At 43.7% G+C, this 25024-nt stretch overlaps 1 protein-coding gene across 5 annotated transcripts in view; it reads left to right on the top strand.

Annotated features, from left to right (window-relative positions):
* The window catches only part of MAPKBP1 (mitogen-activated protein kinase binding protein 1), a 288826-nt gene that overhangs the window by 108172 nt on the left and 155630 nt on the right, over positions 1-25024 (top strand). For all 5 annotated transcript variants that reach the window (XM_082275307.1, XM_082275308.1, XM_082275306.1 and 2 more), the window contains exon 3: positions 16405-16496. In XM_082275307.1, the coding sequence (XP_082131433.1) occupies positions 16405-16496 (92 nt within the window). The remainder of the gene's footprint in view (positions 1-16404; positions 16497-25024) is intronic.

Raw genomic sequence — 25024 nt, 5'->3', positions numbered from 1 at the left:
GAATCAGCCAACAGCAGGCTATAGTAGAGCTGCACGATTAATCATTCTAGAATCGCGATCTCGATTCACCCCCCTACGCGATCTACATCCCGAATATTGGCGATTCTGGGGCGGGGTAGGGGAAGCACTCCAGCCCTCACATGGCATGATGAGCTTTCCATCACTTGAGGTAATCAACGACAGAGGACGGTGAGGGGGGCAATCTCTAAAAACAGAAATAATTAAATGTATATTATAATGAATGAGATTCTATCTATCTATCTATATATATTTATATATATATATATATATATATATATATATATATATATATATATATATATATATATATATAATATAGTGTGTATATGTATATATTACAGTATCTCACAAAAGTGAGTACACCCCTCACATTTTTGTAACTATTTTATTATAGCTTTTCATGTGCCAACACTGAATAAATGACACTTTGCTACAATGTAAAGTAGTGAGAGTATAGCTTGTATAAAAGTGTAAATTTGCTGTACCCTCAAAAAAACTCAACACACAGCCAATAATGTCTAAACCGCTGGCAACAAAAGTGAGTACACCCCTAAATGAACATGTCCAAATTGGGCCCGATTAGCCATTTTCCCTCCCCAGTGTCATGTGACTCGTTAGTGTTACAAGGTCTCAGGTGTGTTAAATTTGGTGTTATCGCTCTCACTCTCTTACTGGTCACTTGAAGTTCAACATTGCTCCTCATGGCAAAGAACTCTCTGAGGATCTGAAAAAAGAATTGTTGCTCTACATAAAGATGGTCTAGGCCAGGGGTGCCCAAACTACGGCCCTCTGGCTGCTCAGGAACTACAATTCCTATGAGACATTTTAAATCTATGACATTCACAGACATAACTAGACATGATGGGAATTGTAGTTCCTGAACAGCTGGAGGGCCATAGTTTGGACATAGCTGGTCTAGGCTATAAGACAATTGCCAAGACCCTGAAACTGAGCTGCAGCACGATGGCCAAGACCATACAGCGGTTTAACAGGACAGGTTTCACTCAGAACAGGCCTCGCCATGGTCGACCAAAGACGTTGAGTGCATATGCTCAGCGTCATGTCCAGAGATTGTCTTTGGGAAATAGACGTATGAGTGCTGCCAGCATTGCTGCAGAGGTTGAAGGGGTGGGGGTTCAGCCTGTCAGTGCTCATACCAAATGCCGAACACTGCCTCAAATTGGTCTTCATGGCTGTCATCCCAGAAGGAAGCCTCTTCTAAAGATGATGCATAAGAAAGCCCGCAAACAGTTTGCTGAAGACAAGCAGACTAAGGACATGGATTACTGTAAACGTATTTGGAGCAGATCGTGTCAAGCATGTGTGGCAGCAACCAGGTGAGGAGTACAAAGACAAGTGTAACTTGCCCTACAGTCAAGCATAGTGGTGGGAGTGTCATGGTCTGGGGCTGCATGAGTGCCGCCGGCACTGGGGAGCTACAGTTCTTTGAGGGAACCATGAATGCCAACATGTACTGTGACATACTGAAGCAGAGCATGATCCCCCTCCCTTTGGTGACTGGACCGCAGGGCAGTATTCCAACATAACGACCCCAAACACACCTCCGGGACGACCACTGCCTTGCTAAAGAAGCTGAAGGTAAAGGTGATGGACTGGCCAAGCATGTCTCCAGACCTAAACCCTATTGAGCATCTGTGGGGCATACTCTAACGGTAGGTGGAAGAGCGCAAGGTCTCTAACATCCACCAGCTCCGTGATGTCATCATGGAGGAGTGGAAGAGGACTCTAGTGGAAACCTGTGAAGAGGGTTAAGGCAGTGCTGGAAAATAATCGTGGCCACACAAAATATTGACACTTTGGTCCCAATTTGGACATTGTCACTCAGGGGTGTTCTCACTTTTGGGGAAAAGAATAATAGTAGCGCTTGAAACAATATAAAAAAGTCTCTTAAAATAAACCATAGAGATCCCCCCAAAATGCCAGTCTGGTTAGTGATGCAATCCTCCCAGCATTTGGAAAATAGTCCCACAAGCTTATTGAAGACGGTATAAATGAACATCAGTCCCTTTAGACGCCAAATCTTCCACAATTTACAAAAACGCAAATCATTCGTGTAGTCTGGAAGGGTCACCGCTAATCCACCACCAAGTGCAGGGGGACCGTAAGAAATGGCCACTCACCGGATCACGATGCTCACTTACTCTCATAAATGAGCACACCTCGCATGTATATAATAAATCCACACGTAAGCAGATAAGAGCAAGGGTTAATTCCAAGATCGGTTCAGTGACTCTCATCCTCTATTTCTCCCATGTATGTGGAAAACAAAAAATATCTCCACTAGTGCAATACGTCTGATACAAGTTTATTAAAATAAAAGCACAGCATACATTGCACTCACATGTGATATAATTAATAAAAGCTTATCTCATATATATGGCAGGTTCGGGTCCTCCACTCCTACTCTGATGTGGCTCCACGCCAGATCGGGTAGTCCCGGAAGTCCTTCGCTGCCGTGATCCGCGATTGGGTGCGTCGTCTGGCCACACCCCGACGCGTTTCGTCACTTCCTGACTTCAACTGGGGGCGCGGCCAGAACAGCGCTCCCGATCTATTTATGCTTAGCCTCAAGGCGTCGCAACCAATAGCAGAGCACACAGGTCACCCGGAAGGACATCTCGCCTCATCATACCGGAAGATAAACACAGACTGGAAACTTCCTGTCGGAAGCTACTAATCCACCACCTCTGCAGACACCAAATCAGTGGGAACTAATCCCATTGGTCATCCCACCCCAGGCTGTCCCATAGAGGCGTGCAATCTGATCCAGTGACCTGTTGCCTACATCAAATCGAGCACCGCCGATGGTCATCCAACATGTAAATAACCATCAGCTGATGTCCCGACACACTTTCCATGGCACATAATACTCTAGGTTATTGCAATCCCCAATCATAACAGAGATGCATCTCACATATGTGACACAATTATGCGGATCAGCACAGCATATAGTCTCATAAACCTATTTAAAAATATACAAAAACACATTGATGAGAAATGAAAAATCAGATATAAAATCAGATAATAAAAATGAATATCACAATAAGATATTAAAATACTTCACTATATATTGGATATATATTAAAAAGGAATGGTATAATCTGGATAACTTGGATAAAGAATGGGGATGATGATAAATGTGTCCTGAAGGTTGCAGTCAAAGAATGATAAAACTAGGAGTCACTGATGAAACAGTTATGTCCAGTTCGATGTTCAGTCCCACCGGAGCGAGGGATTGGGTCAGGAAAATCCATTTAGTTTCGCACTTAGAAAGTTCCCTGACCCAATTTGCTCCTCGCCACGGTGGAGTGACCCGTTCAATGCCCCAAAACATCAGTTCGCTGGGGTCCCTATGGTGATGTTGCCGAAAATGGGCTGGTACATTATGTTCCCGCTTGCCATTGATAATGTTAGTGATGTGTTCACCAACACGAATTTTCAGAGTTCTTTTAGTTCTCCCTATATACACCAGTTTACATGGGCACATAAGCCCATAGACAACATGGGTGGTGTCACATGTAATAAAGGATTTTATCTTGAATGTTTTGTCAATAGCCGGGACAGAAAGACTCGCATCTTCTTAGGTTATTAGGTGCAAGAGAGCATGCCCTGCATCTCCCACATGTGAACGAACCTTTCAGATCTGGGAAAAAGGAGATGTTTGGTGGATCAATCACCTTTCTCACCACAGGGTCCCCAAAATTGGGGGCTCTGCGGTAAATGAAAGAAGGGGTTACTTGGTAAGGCCGGGCCCAGGGTCCTGTCCATCAGCAATATCGGCCAATGTTGTCTGAATATGGCTTCTACCTTTCTGTAGTCATTAGAGAAGTCAGAGAGGAAACTCCATTGTTTGGGGTCATTCTCTGGTGCCCCATCTCTGACTCCCGGGTTCAAAGGCCTAGGTGCTTCCAGAATGCTGGTAATCTCCTTATCCAGCACAGACTCCTCGTATCCCTTGGCCACAAATCTCTCCTTTTAAGATTCCAACCTGGTCTATATAATCATTTTGTAGATGTGCAATTCCGCCTGACGCGCAAGAATTGCCCCCTAGGAATATTCTTAAGCCAGTTGGGGTGGTGACCACTTTGAATAGCGAGGTAGCTGTTTCTGTCCGTGGTTTTAAAGAATACCTTGGTGGATAGGACATTGCCCTCCCTTTTTTTATAACATCTAAAAAGTGAATTTCACTCTGGCTCTAATTAAATTCAAGTCTGATGTTATTCTGGTTGTTATTCAGATGTTGCATGAAGGCCATAAGGTTTTGTTCCGATCCCTCCCAGATAAAGATAATATCATCTATAAAACGACGATAATACCTCAACTCTGGTCTAGTAGTGTTAAACACAAATTTGTCCTCCCATTCTGCCATAAAAATATTGGCGAGACTGGGAGCAAATTTGGCGCCCATTGCCACGCCGGTTTTCTGGCTGTAAAAATTGCTGTCATGCCAGAAATAGTTATGGCCTAAGCAAAAATCCAGGGCTCTTCCAATGAAAACCTTTTGTTCCCATGGCAGATCGTCTCTTTTGCTCATTGCCCACTTTTGTTGCCAGTGGTTTAGACATTAATGGCTTTGTGTTTAATTATTTTGAGGGGACAGCAAATTTACATTGTTATGCAAGCTGTACACTAACTACTTTACATTGTAGCAACGTGTAATTTCTTCAGTGTTGTCACATGAAAAGATATAATAAAATATTTACAAAAATGTGAGGGGCCGTGACATAGCCTCACGGACAGAAGCTGGCTTGCGAGTTTTAACATCTCGCAGGGTCCCTTGGCCGACAGCTCCCCTACTCCGGTGGCGAGGGTTCTGTCTGGAGCACTACCCGCACCATTGAAGGGTAAGTACAGTCCCCCCCCCCCTCTTTTTTGGGGTGGACCCGGGTAACCTCCAGGGATGGTCGGTCTTGCCTGCAGGTTTCCTCCTGCCATCCCTAAATCCCTCAGTGAGCTGGGCTTCCCCCACTCCCTTTCCCCCCGGTCTGGACCTGGAGTCTAATGGGGGTCCCAGGGCAAAGGATGCAGCGGAGACCCCTGGGGACCCCCATTCCACACTCTGTTGTCATCCTGCAGCAGGAGCTGAGTGCATTTCTTTTAGATCAACTGGCACTTTTCTGTACTTGAGGAGTCTTTAAAGGGATATATCACAGGAAAATGTGCATGTGTTGAAAATTATGTAATTGTTTTCAGTTTTTTCCTATATTGACATACACTTTAGGCTCGGTTCACACTACTGTGGTGTGATTTTCACTTTGATTACCTAGTACGACTTTGGATGTGGTTAACATATTCTGTGGAGCCAAATCACATTGTAAATTGCACCAAAGTAGCACATGAACCTTTTTCAAAATTGTAGCGCAAGAAGTCGCATTGATGGGAACCGGCACCATTGAAAATAATGTAATTTCCCTGCAACTCAAGTTTTTTGGTCTTTTGTTTAATACAGCATGAATGCATGCATTAACTCTGCTGTATGAGATGTCGTACCTTTTTTGAAGCATCTCTTTTTGACCCTGGACATCATAGTACTTATATTATCACTTCTTAGTGAGGGACCAGCTATATCTTTCCAAAGGTAAACGTTCCATTTAATTATTTTTTATTGTACTAAGCTTTATACCACAATTGCTCCTGATTTTATGTTTGGTCCTTAAAATTAAAGTGGCATGTCACCTCAAAGGGGAAGTTTTGCTTTATGTCCTCCTCCCCCACTCCTCTACCACATTTGGCACAAACATTTTTTTTGCGAGAGTAACTAATTTTGATAAGTAGCCCTCCTCACCCCTCTTTGCCTACAGTCTTCTGGGACATGTCACAGGTTCCAGAAGGCTGCGGGACCATTCACAAAGTGCAGTACAGCTCACCCATGCATAGTGGGAAGTCAGCTGTGAAGTTGCAAGGATTCACATCTGGCTTCCCTTAGTAAACATGCCTGCACTGGGGACTCGAAGGTTGGTAAATAATCGGCCTGGGGGAGGACAGCTCTGGATACCTGGAAAGGTCCATGTACTTTTTATTTAAAGTCAGAAGCTACAGGATTTTTTTTCTTTCTATGGAGACAAGCCTATTTAAGTTCTTTTTATAAATTTGAATATAGCAAGCCACATCAACATATCTGAGAGATGGCATTGCACACCTCCAAGGGACAGGAAAGAAGAGCTCTACTCACAGGTACTTGATGTGAGAACGAATGAGGCCAGCATGTAAATAAAATGGCTGGAACTCTTTTGAACATGGCAGGCAGTGCGTTCACAGTGACCTCTGTGTATATTTTGGAGGAAGACTGGGATCAGAGCAGCTGTTTTTGGAATCTGCACAGCTGGAGATCATATTCCTTCTTCACTACTGCCAGGATTGACCGAGCGCAGAGGGATTCCTTAGTCAGCAAAATAGTTATTCGGTATTTTCCTTTTTCCGCATTCAAGCAGAACTTCAGGATGGGGATATATATATATATATATATATATATATATATATATATATATATATATATATATATATATATATATATATATATTCTAGTAATAATTTAGCATATGCATTGAAAATCATGAAGTACCTCTTTAAAAAGATATTGCTAATTTAATTACCTGATCAGATTGACTGACTGTTTTGTATGATATAGGGAACCTCCGCACGTTCTCCTCCTCCTCTTCTTTTTTTCTTTTTTACAATTCTGTTTTATTGATTTTATGAACATGTTTGAAGAGTACAACACGGTTGTAGAAACAAAAAAAAAAACAAATTGACAAAAACAAGAGATATACAAAGGTATATAAATATAAAATCCCAAATGTTGGTCCAAGGTCACACAAGGCCATAATGCCCTAAAGCCCTAAAAGAGTCCCCACACCTCCCCTTCGCCTTTCCTCTTAATCCGTTCCCAGCCAAGGATTTCCGTGTTACATATGGCACAAAAGGTATGCTCTAATAAACCAGGAGAACTGCAAACATGCCCTCCACTGCCACCAGCACAGCCTACTCATGTGAGTCAAAACTCGAAACATGTGAAATTGCTATAGGCATGCTGTCCAATCTATTGAGAGTACAGACTTTGCATTCCTCACTCTCTCTACACGGGCGGAGGGTACTTTCATGAACAGGTACAGATTGTAATATCACCTAAACGACTGTATCTGTTCCAGTTGACCCCAAATAAATGAAAATGGAGTCAAATGTGAATATCCAACAACTCCAATTTGCCCTGTCAATTTTTTTGTGGCACCTCCTGCTAACATATGTAGCTTTGTAAAATGTTAAAACTGAGTTTATCATTACCTTCCAGAACTGTAGTGTGGGAGCCGCAGGTTTCTTCCAATGGAGCATTACTGCGTTACGGGCATAAAACCGTTAAATGCTTAAGCTCATGCTCTTAGGCACTTGAAGTGGTTTAGGAAGTTTATGGGAAGGAAGTACAGAGACCATCAGTCCTGGATAATGCAGACAGCAGTGCTGAAATAAACTTTGCTCTTTGCATCATCATGCTGTTAATGAAGGGTGCCAAAGTGAACCCAGCCAGGCCTATAATGTTTACAGCCCAACTCTGGGTACTGCCTTCCCCAAGAGTTAACATGGCATTTTATTTTTTCCATATTTAATTAGGCTGGTCATGTGATGGCACTGGATACTGCTCCCTGGCACTGGGCAGTCCTGGTTGATGCATAGCAGCTCTGAAGTGATTACATCAGCGCTCCTCTCTAAATCCCTAAATTGTTGCTGAAGGCCACCCTGATGACACCCCTTAATGGCTCTTTCACACATCTTGTCCATCGGACTGACTCAGTTTATCTCAGCGGGGGATCGATCTGATTCCCCGCTGAGCAGGAGGATGGACGCTGTTCTCCGCGCTGTCTGTAGAGACAAAGCTGTCAGGTCCCCATGCAACTCTATGGGGGAATCGGATGGGAACGGTCCGTCGGTCTGTTGTCATCCCATCCCATCCGCTGGATGGATGGAAAATAGGGTTTCCATCCGTCCAGACATCCGATGCCCCATAGACAGACATGCATGTGGTGACCGTTCAGATCTGCCAAAAAAACTGACAGGTGGATCTGAACGGTCCGCCTGTGTGAAAGGGGCCTAAGAGAGTGGGTCTATTGTGTCCAGTATTCACAAAATCTCCCCCATCTTCCAGGTGCAGTAATCCTGGACTCACAGTCCTAATGTCTCAGGAAAGCTGTACGCTGCAAGTGTGAATGCTGTTACTACTTGCCTCTCCTACTAAAAATGCTCTTGTTATCCTGATCCAGTGGCTTCACTACTTTCTATATCACTGACCTAATAGGAGTATGCATATGTAGCGCTACTCCTGTATTCGCCACGGGATTATTGTTAAGGTCTTCCCCACAAGCTTCGCCCCACAGCTAGGCAGACAGACTCACTCATGTTTCTTCAATGACCAGTTTAGGGGTATAGTTTTTGTTTTTATTTTTGGAAAACTGGGATAGGGTTGAGCGAAGTAGGTGGGATACTCCAAAAAACAGAACTATGTACATTTGAGGACTTAGATATTCTTCAGGACAAGATAAGTTAAAGTCTGTGCTTGTAGCAAACAGTAGAATTCAGCTTTATGGTAGTAGCAGTTACTGTAAATATCTTAGAGCCACAAGAACAGAGTTCCTTTTAAGTAGAGATTAGCTGGACGTAGCTCTTCAGATCTCCAGCCGGTATCCTTTTTACCTAGACTCACAGCTGACTTTCTCTAGAAGTTGAGGGGTGGCAAAGCAAAACGGTCCCCAAGATCTTTCAGAATGTCTGTACTCTCATAAGGCCCATGGAACAGCTGAAGCCCCCATTCAACTTTCAAGCGACAACTTATTCTGGTGATACCAGACTAGATCTTTTGTGGACAGCCTCCCCTCAATCCGCTTTCTTTAGCACCAGGGATTCAGGATCCAGGCCCTCAGGTAGCCCACCTAAGGCCTCACAACAGCAGACATAGCAGCAGTGCCTTCTTTGTGCACTGGTGCGCAGTCATGTTAAGACAGGAAGGGCCAACCCCAAACTGTTTTCACAGAATTGGGAACATAAAATCCAAAATGTCTTGGTATGCGGACGCCTTAAGAGTTCCCTCCGCTGGAACTAAGGGGCCAAGCCCTACCCTTGGAAAACAGCCCCACACCATAATCCCTTCTCCACCAAAATGATTTGGACCAGTGCACAAAGCAAGGGCCATAAAGACATGGATGAGCAAGTTTGGGGTGGAGGAACTTGACTGGCCTGACCTAAAGCCCATAGAACACTTTTGAGATGAATTAGAGCAGAGACTGCAAGCCAGGCCTTCTCACAAACATCAGTGCCTGACCTTGCAAATGCGCTTCTGGCAGAACGGTCAAACATTCCCATAGATACTCTCCTAAACCTTGTGGACAGCCTTCCCAGAAGAGTTAAAGTAGAGTTCCACCCAAAAGTGGAACTTCCCCTTTAAATACTCCTGACCCCCTGACATGCCACATTTGGCCTGTAATTTTTTTTTTGGGGGGGGGGGGGGCGGGTACCTAGATTTGACAGGCACCCGCTCCCACTTCGGCTCGAGGCGCCTAGGCTTCTCCTCTCCCCCTTTCTCCTTGCATACTTCTGGGACACGTTACAGATCCCAGAAGATTGCCCGGCCTTTCATGACGCACAGTACGACTCTCGCATGCGCAGTGCGCACCTTGCTGTGAAGCCACAAGCTGTCATAGCTGGTGCCCACACTAGAGATGCTGCTGAGAGGCGAGTGAGAGGATTGAGGCTTCGGGCAGCAGAATGGCTAGATCGTGGGACAGGTCAGCAGATATACTTTTTGTAGCTGCTGACTTTTAATAAACACACCACTTTAAACTTGTTTATAGCTGCAAAGGGTTGGCCAACTCAATATTGAACCCTACGGATTAAGACCGGGATGCCATTTAAAGTTCATGTGTGTTTAAAGGCAGGCGTCCCAATACTTTTGGTAATATAGTGTATATTTGTTTGGGTCAGTACCTCTAAGTATTGATGTCAGGGATAACCAGAACACTTGCATTTTCAGTAAGAGGTCAGCAGTGGCTTTCTATTTTTCTCTGTGCAACCTTTCTTCAATCTCTGATTTACAAATTAAAACCAGGTGACCTTTTGAATATTAAGCTCTAAAATAAATTGATGCCAGAGATGCAGGGTCACAAATGACAAGAGGTGAATGCTGAGAGCCGCTGGCTTATGTTACTAGTGTCTAGCTGGTTTTAATGAAGTTGCATGTTGGTTTAATCTTTAACTTAACCTGCGCGTGTTCTGATTGGCTAATGCTATGTTGGCATCAGATAAGGTATATGTTGACGGGGCTCTGAGCAGCAGAAGGCAAGCGACTCTTAATATCCCTCAGCATCAGAATCTTTCTATGGTCTCTCTGCATTGGTGTTTTTTGCTTCAGTTACTATATCCTGTCACACAAGTCATTGACAAGTGATGACCTGGCAAGTTGAGCCAAGGTGGACATTTGAAAATTCTATTGTACACTCTTTTGGACCTTTCTGATGCTTAAGGTAAAGGATACAAAGTGGCAGCCATTTCTGCATTTTCTAAGAGGTGTTTATTTAGGAACTCTTCTTCTCATACATACTTCTGCCCCTTCTGTCTGGAGTCTGCCGCTTTCCAGAGGTCTGCTTCTTATTAGGTTTAGCTATCTCTTTTCACCATCTCTTTAGCGGGTAATTGGTTTACTGGCTGGGAAATAAAAAGCATCTTCAGCATTCCCTGCACTAAATCTACTATTAGGACACTTGCCTGTCCTGGAATCCAGCAATGTCTGCACCACAGCCAATGATTCCATCGACTGTCGGATGCTGCTGCCGCCATTACCGGTAAGGGAACCAGGCAGTGAAGCGTGCTGCGTTCTCTTACTGGCCTGGCAGCAGGGGAAGGAGGAGGTAGGAGGAGGGGCCGTTTCATGGCCAGGTGTGGTCTACTCACTTGTTATTTCTTCGTTAGTTAGGCAGACAAAAGGTCTGGAGTTGATTCTAAAGCTGGATACACACACTGTACAACTTATGTTGTTCGATTTCCTTTAGGGCCCTTTCACACACGGAGTCTGTCAGACGGACTCCGTTTTTCTTAGCGGGGGATGTTTCTTAGCGCCCTTGTGTTTGTTTGTCATTTTATGTAGTTGAAGGGCCTGCCTGATGGCATACAAATTGAAAGGTTTGTCCTCATATTATATGTTTTTATATGCTTTTGATAAAGCTAAAGGAAAAAATCTGCAGAGAGTTGTATAGTGTGTATCCAGCTTAAGTGTGGTATTTGCATGTGGAATCTATTGCTGTGAACCTACATCATGCTTTCAAAGGAGCTATCCATGCAAGTGAAAAAGGCCATTGTAAGGTTTCAAACATTAAACCAATCTGTCGGAGAGATGGCAGCGACATTAGGAGTGGCCAAATCAACAGTTTGGTAAATTCTGAGGAAAGAAGAATGCACCGGTGAGCTCAGCAACATAAAAAGGCCTGGGCGTCCATGGAAGACAACAGTGGTGGATAATCGCAGGATCCTCTTTATGAATGCATTTTTTTAAGAAAAACGCATTCGCAACATCCAAACAAGTAAAGGTACTCTCCAGGAGGTGCGAGTATCCTTGTAAAAGACTACAATCAAAAGAAGACTTCATTCATATGCCTGAAAAATAGAAAAGCCAGATTAGACTTTGCCAAAAACATCTAAAAAAGCCAGACCAGTTCTGGACAAGCATTCTTTGGATGGATGAAACGAAGATTAATCTGTACCAGAATGACGAGAAGATAAAAGTGTGGAGAAGGCTTGGAACAGCTCATGAGCCAAAGCACACTATGTCATCTGTAAAACATGGTGGAGGCAGTGTGATGGCATGGGCATGCATGGCTTCCAGTGGCACTGAGTTATATCTGGCACTGGGTTAATTCTGTAGTGTTTAGAGATATACTGTCAGCCAAATGTAGCAAAGTTGATTGGACGGCGCTTCACACGCAGTACAGATAGACAATGACCCAAAACACTGCAAAAGCAACCCAGGAGCTTTTGAAAGAAAATAAGTTGAATATTCTGCAATGGCCGAGTCAATAACCTGATCTCAACCCAATTGAGCATGCATTTACTTGCTGAAGGCAGAAAGACCCCCAAACAAAGAACAACTGAAGACAGCTGCAGTTAGAGCCTGGCAAAGCATCAAAAAGGAGGAATCCCAGTCTTTGCTAATGTCCATGGGTTCCTAACATCAGGCAACCATTGCTAGTAAAGGATTCTCAACAAAATATTAAAAATGAACATTTTGTTAATGATTATAGTCATTTGAGACCCTTTAAAATGGGGGGCTGTGTAAAAAAAAAAAAAATGTGTGGGGGAAAAAAAAAAAATATATATATTGTATGTTTTTTTTATTTTAGTAATGGCAGTGATCAGAATTTTTTTTTATAGTCCTACTCTGGCTAACTGACACTTTGTGGGAACTAACTGCCAATGACCTCTCCAGTAACACAAATACAGTGATCAGTGCTAATAATATACACTGGCTGGGAAGGGGTTAACTTTTAGGGCAATCAGGGCTGTATGCCTAACAGTGTGCTGATTTTTACTACAGAATGATTTGTTTCTTTTCCCTGGTTTGCATCTATAGATTTATCATGTAAATCCTTTATCCCAAAAGGAAAAAACTGATTGCTGTCACTGCTTATAAAGTATTAGCTGGAGTTCAGCTTCAGTTTAATGTATTTATATCTGCTAGTCCATCGAACGCTTTCTCTCCCCAGACTTACAATACTGCTGTCCAAAGATGTCTCTGTTGCTCCTTCCTCGAAAGTGTAGGTACTGTAATACAGGAGGTGTGTTATTGGCAAGATCTCTAGGTGAAAACAGAGGGGAAAAAATAAAGAAAATGATAGCAGCCACCACATCTAAGGGATTAGTAAGCTGCAATATTTTGCATTTTAGTTTTGTGTTTTTAATATCGCTTTCAATTATGTAGCATATTACAGTTTGGGCGCTTCAACTGTTATTAATAGTGCTATGAATGAAAGGTGGGTTGGTAGATTTAACCACTTGCCTACTGGGCACTTTTACCCCCTTCCTGCCCTGGCCAATTTTCTGCTTTCAGTGCTCTCACACTTTGAATGACAATGGCGTGGTCATGCTACACTGTACCCATATGAAATTTTTATCATTTTTTTCACACAAATAGAGCTTTCTTTTGGTGGTATTTAATCACCTCTGGGTTTATTTCTTACAAAAAAAAGAAAAAATACAGAAAATTTTGAAAAAAAAAAGTTTCTTATTTTCTGTGAGTAAATTTTGAAAATAAATACATTTTTCTCCTTCACTGATGTGCGTTGATGAGGGGGCACTGATGGGCACTGATAGGCTGCACTGATGGGCACTGATGAGGTGGCACTTATGGGCACTGATGAGGTGGCACTGATGAGGAGGTACTAATATGCTGCACTGATAGGTGGCACTGAGAGGCGGCACTGATGGGTGGCACTGATGGGCAGCACCATCAGTGCCCACACTGTGCCCATAGTGCTGCTAGTCAGTGCCCATCAGTGCCTAGATGAGCAGGCACTGATGGGCACTGACTGACAGCACTATGGGCACTGATGGGAGGCACTGATGGCGGGAACTGTGGGCACTTATGGCATTTTTTCCCCCTCTTGTGTAATCAGGGCACTGGTGATCAGTGCCCTGATTACATTCCTCTGTGTCCCCTTACCGCCGATCGGCTCTCCTCTTCCTCACACTGCAGTCTCTGTGTGAGGAAGGAGAGCTGGCGATGAGAGAGGATCTCATATGTTTACATATGAGATCATCTCTCATTGCACGGTCTGATCACGTGGTAAATGGCCGCTGTGATTGGCCATTCACCACGATCTGTGATTGGATGTGTCCAATGGACATGGCCGTCACAGATTTTCCCAGATGCGAGCGCGCGGGGAGCCTGTCACTGGGAGGCCGTTTAAAGAGGCCGCCAGAGCGAGAGCAATAATTCTAAAAAAAAAGAGAAGAGAAAAAGAGCTACCCTGCAACTCTAAACTGGTAACTGTTAAAAATGTTTAAAGTGTCGCCTATGGAGATTTTTATGTACCGTAGTTTGTCGCCATTCCGCGGGTGTGCACAATTTTAAACTGTAACATGTTAGGTATCTATTTACTCGGCATGAATCATCTTTCACAATATACAAAAAAATGGGCTAACTTTACTGTTTAGTTTTTTTAAGTGCAGTGAAATATATTTTTTTCCCAAAAAAATGGCGTTTGAAAGACCGTTGCGCAAATACCACCATTTTATTTTCCAGAGGCTTTGCTAAAAGAATATATATAATGTTTGGGGGATCTAAGTAATTTTCTAGTTAAAAATACAGATTTTAACTTGTAAACAACGTGTCAGAAATGGGCTCGGTCCAGAAGTGGTTAAATATAATGCACAATACTGGTAAAACTTTACTTTAAATGTAGTTGTAATGCCTTATATTACCTCCAGTCTATCGGCCTCCACCTTCTCTGGGTTCAGATGCTGATCTTCCCTGCACAGAGTTTTCAGACCCCGTTCACACTGGGGCGACCCGACTTTGCCAGGCGACCTGTGAAGTTGTGCGAGCGGAGCGGCCGGCACGGACTTCATATCATTGAAGTCAATGCAGGTCGCTCCAGGTCGCCCCAAAGAAGCTCCGGACCCTTTTTCTAAGTCGGAGCGACTTGTGTCGCTCCTATTAGAACGGGTCCTGTGCTGCTCTATGGCAAGCGACTTGTCAGGCGACCAGGTCGCCTGACAGGTCGCCCCAGTGTGAACGGGGTCTTAAAGTGTTTGTTGTAAAAAAAAAAAAAGAAAAAATGTTTCACTTGCTCTGTGCAAGGGTTTTGAACAGAGCAGCCCCTGATTCTCCTCTCCTGGGGTCGTTCTGCCATCCATACAAGATGTGAAGTGTCCGGAAGCCTGTTTTATACCCTTGTACAGTATTGTTTCTCAAGCAGACTAAAAAACGTTCTGATCGTTGGGGGATCTGTTCTAGGACTACATGCTAAACGGTGGTAGTTATCAGCAAAACTGCATTGGTCAGGTTGCCTCTGGGCTCTGGGTTGTAGAAAAGTGTTTTACTTTTTTTTTTTTTTTTTTATGTTTTGACAACTTCGTAATTCAGGGAAAAAACGCTTGCTTTAGTAACACTAGAGCCCCCAGGAGATGACTCAGAAAGTGGTTTGAAATATACAATTTTGAGGCTTCACAGTTTGTTGAAATGACATTTGCCTGGAGGTCACAAGAGGGATAGATTGTTAGATACCAAGTGGGAAGACACAGGGCGTAGATGTCTGGAATATATCCAAAGATGAGACGATAGGATTTCAAAAGAATCCTCTCTTAAAAACCGTGATCAACCTTCCTAGTATAAACAAGTCCAAGTTTAAACTTGATAATAAAGCCTGTCATCTACTTTGGGTGTCTCTCATATCAGTAGAGATGTCAGTCATGGAGTGATCAGAGATGCAAAGACCAGATAAACATGCGTTTGTGTTTGATATTTTACTTTAAAGTGAACCTGTCATCTGTTAATATATTTAGATGTAAAAAGTCTTGATTAAAGGAATTAATCCTAAGAGTTTGGCTTTTGCTACCTTTTTCACTGGGTTTAACTTAATGTGCCGACTTTCTAATTATATAAATATTTAACGCTTGTCAGGGAGTTACTGCTGTCCTCTGGGAAGATTCATTATCTGTGTTTGTCCTGGTGGACATTGACAGATTGGAAATCCAATAGTTTACAGTTGCCATGGGAACAAGAGGTGAAGGGAAATGTTCCAATGGGGAAATTTATTCTGGTATTTACCTTGTTTGTTTTTTGCATTTACAGTATGTCTTTTTGTGGCTTGAACCATTCTTTATTCCAGCTATATTGAACAGCTCACCTTGCCGTGCCCCCACCCTCTACACTCTCACACACTACTTGAATTATTCCTTGCTCCCCTGGAATTTCTCTGATGCTCCTGGAATATGGGCCTACCCTCAACGTCTTCATTTACAAAGCAGGATCACTCGCCCTGCATTGTACATGATGATGATGAAAGTTGAGACTGGTCAAGCAAGGGAAGAGTAGCCACCTTGGCGGATCGGTCATACAGAAAGGTGGAAGCATGCATGTGTGTGTATAAAGGTAATTCATTCAACTGATTTATTATCCCCTAGACAAAAATGAGCATTGGTGTGTGGGGCTCAGCAAGGTGAAATTTTAGAGATGCCAAAGTTCAGTTTTAATGTTTCATCAGTTAAGTTTTAGAAGTTGCAGAATATAACAGTGATTCTTTGTCTTGCTGTGTGTACAGGCCTGTCTCCCACAAGTAGTCCAGCTGTCGGTGTGCTAAGCTTGTAACTTTGATTTGTCTATGACAGGTGACATTGGAGAAGGTCCTGGGTATCACGGTGTCAGCTGGAAGAGGTCTCTCCTGTGACCCGAAGACCGGCCTTGTTGCATATCCAGCTGGGTAAGTTGATCCTTTTTCATTTCATCCTGTGGGGCTTGATGCTGGGCAGAGGTCTACATGTTAGAAAGTTTTGCTTGGTCTGGTTTGTAATTCATTCATAGATCATGCTGCAGAAGGAGTTTAGAAAAAAAGATACTGCTCTTTAACAAACTTGAAAACATCAGCTGCCAACCTTTATTAATATATATCCAAAGTGTGACAAAGGTAGCCTCATCTGATCAAATCCTATGCAATGCTGTGTACACAAAATGTACTTGGAACAGACTTTTCATTGCATCTAAAAACACAATTTAATTATTTTTAATATTCAAAGCAAAGTCCCCCATCCATCCATGATTGCATGCTTTTTGTTGAGAAATCACTTTGAAACACACCCTCTAGCCTTTCTGGTTGTGGCCATCTTAAATAAGGGCAAATGATTTATGTAGCATTTACTTCCTGGAATCCATATGCCCTTAGCGCAAGCATGCATGCAGGCGAGTGTGCTTAGCTGAGAAAACCCCTCCCCTCCTGAAGACTCCTGAAATGAATGGCATAATTTGCCTAGGCAAGAAACCAGGAAGCTACCGAAGAAATGTAAAAAAAATAAATAAAAAGTGTAAAACATGTTAATCTGATATACAATCACCGGTCACTTTATTAGGTACACCTTGCTAGTACCGGGTTGGACCTCCCTTTTGCCTTCAGAACTGCCTTAATTCTTTGTGGCATAGATTCAACAAAGTGTTGGAAACATTCCTCAGAGATTTTTTGCCATATTGACATGATAGCATCACGCAGTTGCTACAGATTTGCTGGCTGCGCATCGAAGATGCGAATCCCCCGTTCCACCAAAGGTTTGTGTCCAAAGTCTCATGACAAGTCGAATGAGTTTGAACGGAGCCCAAGACTGCTTTTTTTGGTTGTCTGTTGTTTTGCTTATATGTTTCTTTAACTTGTTTTGTTGCCAACAAATTCAATTGGTTATACTTGATCTTTTCTGTGCAGTAAAAACAGGCAATAAGCCAGTGTTGGGTCTTTTAGCTGCTTTTGAAGTTTGTAGAATATTTTTTCTCTTGTGTATGTGTTATTTATGCTTCTGGTGATTAAGGAGGTCATTGGCAGTCTTGGCATATCTGAGCCAGGTGTTGTAGATTACACATTGCCCGCAGGCCTGGAGCTCTCTGTAGCACTTGTTTTCCTCCTCCCAAGTTCGGGTCATAGTAAGGACTCCTTTCCTGTGGTTTTACTTGCTTTGCCTTTTTAATTGCAGTACGTTATGAAAACCTATAATTACCCATGATATACTGAAATCTGACTCTAAGATCCGGTCTCTCAACATACAGCTGTATGAATTGCAGAAAGGTGAAATGTTGTTCTTTTCAGATGTTGCTTTTAATAGTTAGTGAAGCCTAAAGTTTTAGACTTGTTTTTTAGGTTCTTTTTCTAACACTTTACTGTATACAATATGTTTCAGTGGACTTATAAGCTTGCCATGGATCAATATGCCATGACATTCCTGTTTGAGAGGAGTCCACCCAGTCAGTAATCACTCTTCTCGAACAGGACTGTTGGGAATTTTGTGTTCCATCAGCACCTGTAGCCAATCGGCTGCAGTGCTGATCAGTGTATTCTGACAGTGGAGTCCCCAGTGTCAGAATACAATAGGGCAGTGGGGAGGATCCCGCCATCATCCTAAAATGTGTGGATGAGGGAATCCATTTGTTTTTGTCTTTTTTTTTTTTTTGGATCAGCTGGCTGACTAAAAAAAACTAAACAAAAAAAAAAAAAAACATCCTATGTAACCTAGGTGGAGTAAAGTTGGCTCTATGATCCAACTTAGATTGAATTAGGTGATCTCTTAATGAAACCAGAGATCTAAAAGGGAAATCCCACACATCATCCCAGTCATCATTCTCAAGATCAGGGATATCCCACTGCCACCTAATTCTTAGACCCTCCTGCACCAGCAGAGAAACAAATAAAACAATCAAGAGGTAGGCTTCTCAGCGCGCTCAGACCGGAGTAAAACGTCAGCATACCAAGACATTTTGGACAATTTCATGCTCCCAACTTTGTTGGAACAGTTTGAGGATGGCCCCTTCCTGTTCCAACATGACTGCGCACCAGTGCACAAAGCAAGGTCCATAAAGACACGGATGAGCGAGTTTTGGAGAAACCCCTTTGGGATAAATTAGAGTGGAGACTGCAAGCTAGGCCTTCTCGTCCACATTAGTGTCTAACCTCACAAATGTGTTTCTGGAAAAGTGGTCAAACATTCCCATAGACACACACTCCTTAACCTTGTGGACAGCCTTCCAAGAATAGTTAAAGCTGTTTAAAGCTACAAAGGGTGGGCCAACTCAATATTGAACCCTACGGACCAAGTCTGGGATGCCATTACAGTTCATGTGCGTGTAAAAGCAGGCGTCCCAATACTTTTGGTAAAATGGTGCATCTCTTCACCATCTCAATACTGGGCACTTAAACCCCCTTCCTTCCCAGACCAATTTTCAGCTTTTAGCGCTGTTGCATTTTGAATGACAATTGCGCGGTCATGCAACACTGTACCTAAACCAAATTTGTGTAATTTTTCCCCACAAATAGAGCTTTCTTTTGGTGGTATTTGATCACCGCCAGGTTTTTTTCTTTTTTGGTGCACAAAAAAAAAAAAGTTTTTTTGTTTAGGTTATAAAATTTTGTAAATGGATAAGTTTTTCCTGCACTGATGACGCCGCACTGACAGGCACTGATGAGGAGACACTGATGAGGAGACACTGATGAGGAGGCACTGATGAGGAGGCACTGATGAGGAGGCACTGATGAGGAGGCACTGATGAGGAGGCACTGATGAGGAGGCACTGATGAGGAGGCACTGATATGCAGCACTGATAGGCAGCACTGATAGGCAGCACTGATAGGCAGCACTGATAGGCAGCACTGATAGGCAGCACTGATAGGCAGCACTGATAGGCAGCACTGATAGGCAGCACTGATAGGCAGCACTGATAGGCAGCACTGATAGGGTGGCACTGATAGGCAGCGCTGATGGGCACTGATAGGCGGCGCTGATGGGGACTGATAGGCGGCGCTGATGGGGACTGATAGGCGGCGCTGATGGGGACTGATAGGCGGCGCTGATGGGGACTGATAGGTGGCACTGATGGGCGGGACTGATCGGCACTGATGGGGGGCACTGATGGGCACTGATGGGCAGCAGTGGTGGGCAATAATGGGCACTGGTGGGCGGCACTGATAGATGGCAATAACGGGCACTGGTGGGCAGCACTGATAGATGGCATTGGTGGGCAGCACTGATAGGGGGGCACCACTGGCAGGCTCTCTGAGCCCTGTTTGCCATCCCTGGTGGCCATGGTGGGCATCCCTGGTGGTCATGGTTGGGCATCCCTGGTGGCTCTAGTGGCACCCCCTCCCCCCAGGGCTGCACTGGTAATCAGTCATCTGATTACCAGCACAGACCCCCCCTGTGATCAGTGAGTAATCAGAAATACTCACTGATCACCCCGGCTGCAAAATCGATCCTCTCCTTCTCCTCACACTAACAGGATCTGTCAGGAGGAGAAGAGATCGAAGCCGTTACAACGGCTGTATTGACATTACATGACGGCTGTGATTGGACACAGCCGTCATGTGATCAGGAGGGCCAATCACAGGGCCCTCCTGCCGAGTCTTGTTGCTCTGTGTCCTAGGGACGCAGGCACATCGAGATTGCGCCACTGCGCGCGCCCGCGGCGGCGCGATCTCTCTCCTTCTGAAGGACGTTCCGGAACGTCCATTCAGAAGGACGAGACTCCTGCCCGGCTGCATATCTACAATGGCCCGGGTGGGAGGTGGTTAAAGGAAAAAAAAAATAAATAAATCTACTGTACATGAGTGCCCTTATTACAGCTTGCCACAGTAAAGAATAACTAAAGGAAAAACTTTTACTTTTTGGATAGAATGAAGAGGGATTAGAAATTGTCAGGTTTTTATTGCTGCCTGTGATCCGGTTGGAGAGATTCAGCCTTTCTATTTGTATGGTGTACCACTCTCACCAAGAGTAAAAGTGAGAGAAAATCACAAATGTTGGTTTGTCAAGAGAACAGGAATAGAGAAGAAATCCTCCTATGGGGACACTGGTGATAACCGGGGGTTTCCTCACTCCTAGAGGATTTTTCTCTTGCTTCCACTTTTGGCTATAAGAAAGGAAGTGAAGGAAAATCTATCCTATGGGACACAGATGGTGAAATAACGAACAAGAGTTTTAAGCCTCCCTTACTCTATTTCGAAATTGGAAAAAAAGAAAAATTGTTGCCTTTAGTTTAAGTTGAATTACCTTGCTTCTCCAGCGATATTCAACATGTGCCCTGCCCAAGATTGCACAGCCTTCCAGCCAAAATTTCCCGAGCGACCCGCCTTTATAGTGTACCCCATCTATTCCTATGAATGAGCCATAGTCCAGCCATACTCCAGCCATCCAGCAGAAAAATGCTAACCAATGATAATGAATGGAACTGTGGCATGCATGCCTATTATGAAAACAAGCTGTGTGGCACATTTTAGGTAGAAACGCTGTGTGGCACCTAGCAGGACCACACAGTGAAGGTCACTGGGGTGGGGGTGGAGAGTTCACAAAAAGTGTGCTTTTAATATGCATACATTTTTTTTTCCCCGTAATACATTATTTTAAAAAAGTGAGTACACCCCTCACATTTTTGTAAATATTTTATCAAATCTTTTCATGTGACAATACTGAAGAAATGACACTTTGCTACAATGTAAAGTAGTGAAGGGACAGCTTGTATAACAGTGTAAATTTGCTGTCCTCTCAAAATAACTCCACACACAGCCATTATTGTCTAAGCCACTGGCAACAAAAGTGAGTACACCCCTAGGTGCAAATATCCAAATTGGGCCCAATTAGCCATTTTCCCTTCCCGGTGTAATGTGACTCGTTATTGTTACAAGGTCTCCGGTGTAAATGGGGAGCAGGTGTGGTAAATTTGGTGTTATCGCTCTCTCTCTCATACTGGTCACTGGACGTTCAACATGGCACCTCATGGCAAAGAACTCTCTGAAGATCTAAAAAAAACGAACTGTTGCTCTATATAAAGATGGCCTAGGCTATGAGAAGATTGCCAAGACCCTGAAACTGAACTGCAGCACGGACCATACTGCGGTTTAACAGGACAGGTTCCACTCAGAACGGGCCTCGTCATGGTTGACCAAAGAAGTTGGGTGCGCATTCTCCACATTATATCCAGAGGTTGTCTTTGGGAAATAGATGTATGAGTGCTGCCAACATTGCTGCAGAGGTTGAAGAGGTGTGTGTGTGTGTGTGTGGGGGGGGGGGTCAGCCTGTCAGTGCTTAAACAATACGCCGCACACTGCATCAAATTTGTCTGCATGGCTGTTGTCCCAGAAAGAAGCCTCTTCTAAAGATGATGCACAAGAAAGACTGCAAACAGTTTGCTGAAGACAAGCAGACTAAGGACATGGATTACTGGAATCACTGTGGTCTGATGAGACCAAGATAAACTTATTTGGTTCAGATGGTGTCAAGTGTGTGTGTGTGGCAGCAACCAGATGAGAAGTACAAAGACAAGTGTGTCTTGCCTACAGTCAAGCATAGTGGTGGGAGTGTCATGGTCTGGGGCTGCATGAGTGCTGCCGGCACTGGGGAGCTACAGCTCATTAAGGGATCCATGAATGCCAACATGTACTGTGACATACTGAAGCAGAGCATGATCCCCCTCCCTTCGGAAACTGGGCCTCAGGGCAGTATTCCAACATAACGACCCCAAACACACCTCCAAGTCGACCTTTGCCTTGCTAAAGAAGCTGAGGGTAAAGGTGATGAACTGGCCAATCATGTCTCCAGACCTAAACCCTATTGAGCATCTGTGGGGCATCCTCAAACAGAAGGTGGAGGAGCGCAAGGTCTCTAACATCCACCAGCTCCGTGATGTCGTCATGGAGGAGTGGGAGAGGACTCCAGTGGCAACCTGTGAAGCTTTGGTGAACTCCATGCCCAAGAGGGTTAAGGCAGTCCTGGCAAATAATTGGTGGCAAAACATATTATTGACACTTTGGACAATTTGGACATTGTCACTAAGGGTGTACTCACTTTTGTTGCCAGCGGTTTAGACATGAATGGCTGTGTTGAGTTATTTTGAGGGGACAGCAAATTTACACTGTTATCCAAGCTGTACACTCACTACTTAAGTCCCGGTTCACACTTGTACGATGCGGGAAGGCTGCACAGGGGGTGTCAATTAAATGTTAACGACACCCCCAGTTTGATCGCATATCGCAGTGCGATCTGACAGTTCGCACAGGATCCTGACAGTTCGCACAGGATCGGATCGCACAAGTGTGAACCACTGTGCGATCCGATCCTCATGCGGCTGGAAAAAAGGGACCTGTGCGTCTTTTGTGCGGGTGCAGTGTGAATTTCAGCCATACAAAGTGTATGGCTGAATTCGCACTGCACATCCGATCGCATGTAATGAAGAAGCAGTGCTCTCCGATATTACATGCGATCGCCGCACTCGCAAGAGTGTGAACCGGCCCTTACATTGTAGCAAAGTGTAATTTCTCCAGTGTTATCACATGAAAAGATATAAGATATTTACAAAAATGGTGAGGGGTGTACTCACTTTTGTGAGATACTGTATACTACAGAGATATACACTTCACAATAATTCAGGGCAAAGCAACAGGAAGCTTTAATCTTTCTGCAACAACTGTAAGTTTACACATGACTTTTCCTCATTCATTACATCCAAACAGAATGACAGGGGAGTGAAAGGAAGGAAAGTGCAAGATCCTGGGGGGCTAATTTAAAATGACTCAGTTTTGTCTAGCCTGTGCAAATCACACATTCACTTAACGTGATTGCTATTGTAAAAAGTATTGCATTCCGATAACTATGCAATAAAATTATTCAGTATTGAAGTCCCTTCTCTAAATTTACAAGCCTTTTTCTTTTTTGGTCTCAAAAGCCTGCTGCAATTGCTCAAGCCCCACTGGCAGGGTTATAATTTGGCCCAACCCCTTTCACTGTTGCTTTGTCATATCCCTGAAGCATGGTCGCTGTAGTTGAACAGACCAATCAGCTTCTTTCTGTTCAGCTTCCCTGTTGGTATATTTTTGCTTGATCCGCTGCTGTTGGCTGCAGAACTGATATACAGTCAGGTCCATAAATATTGGGACATCAACACAATTCTAATCTTTTTTGCTCTATACACCACCACAATGGATTTGAAATGAAACAAACAAGATGTGCTTTAACTGCAGACTTTCAGCTTTAATTTGAGGGTATTTACATCCAAATCAGGTGAAAGGTGTAGGAATTACAACAGTTTGTATATGTGCCTCCCACTTTTTAAGGGACCAAAAGTAATGGGACAAATTAACAATCATAAATCAAACTTTCACTTTTTAATATTTGGTTATAAATCCTTTGCAGTCAATTACAACCTGAAGTCTGAAACGCATAGACATCACCAGACGCTGGGTTTCATCCCTGGTGATGCTCTATCAGGCCTCTACTGCAACTGTCTTCAGTTCCTGCTTGTTCTTGGGGCATTTTCCCTTCAGTTTTGTCTTCAGCAAGTGAAATGCATGCTCAATCGGATTCAGGTCAGGTGATGGACTTGGCCATTGCATAACACTCCACTTCTTTCCCTTAAAAAAACTCTTTGGTTGCTTTCGCAGTATGCTTCGGCTCGTTGTCCATCTGCAATGTGAAGCACCGTCCAATGAGTTCTGAAGCATTTGGCTGAATATGAGCAGATAATATTGCCCAAAACACTTCAGAATTCATCCTGCTGCTTTTGTCAGCAGTCATATCATCAATAAATACAAGAAAACCAGTTCCATTGGTAGCCATACATGCCCACACCATGACACTACCACCACCATGCTTCACTGATGAGGTGGTATGCTTTGGATCATGAGCAGTTCCTTTCCTTCTCCATACTCTTCTCTTCCCATCACTCTGGTACAAGTTGATCTTGGTCTCAGCTGTCCATAGGATGTTGTTCCAGAACTGTGAAGGCTTTTTTAGATGTTGTTTGGCAAACTCTAATCTGACCTTCCTGTTTTTGACGCTCACCAATGGTTTACATCTTGTGGTGAACCCTCTGTATTCACTCCGGTGAAGTTTTCTCTTGATTGTTGACTTTGACACACATACACCTACCTCCTGGAGAGTGTTCTTGATCTGGCCAACTGTTGTGAAGGGTGTTTTCTTCACCAGGGAAATAATTCTTCGGTCATCCACCACAGTTGTTTTCCGTGGTCTGACGGGTCTTTTGGTGTTGCTGAGCTCACCGGTGCGTTCTTTCTTTTTAAGGATGTTCCAATTAGTTGATTTGGCCACACCTAATGTTTTTGCTATCTCTCTGATGGGTTTGTTTTGTTTTTTCAGCCTAATGGTGGCTTGCTTCACTGATAGTGACAGCTCTTTTGTTCTCATATTATGAGTTGACAGCAACAGATTCCAAATGCAAATAGCACACTTGAAATGAACTCTGGACTTTTTA

Source organism: Pelophylax lessonae, assembly GCF_965119305.1.
Source record: "Pelophylax lessonae genome assembly, chromosome: 13".
Lineage (NCBI taxonomy): Eukaryota > Metazoa > Chordata > Amphibia > Anura > Ranidae > Pelophylax > Pelophylax lessonae.
Note: the sequence above shows the minus strand (reverse complement) of the source record. Positions and strands in the feature narration are given on the sequence as shown.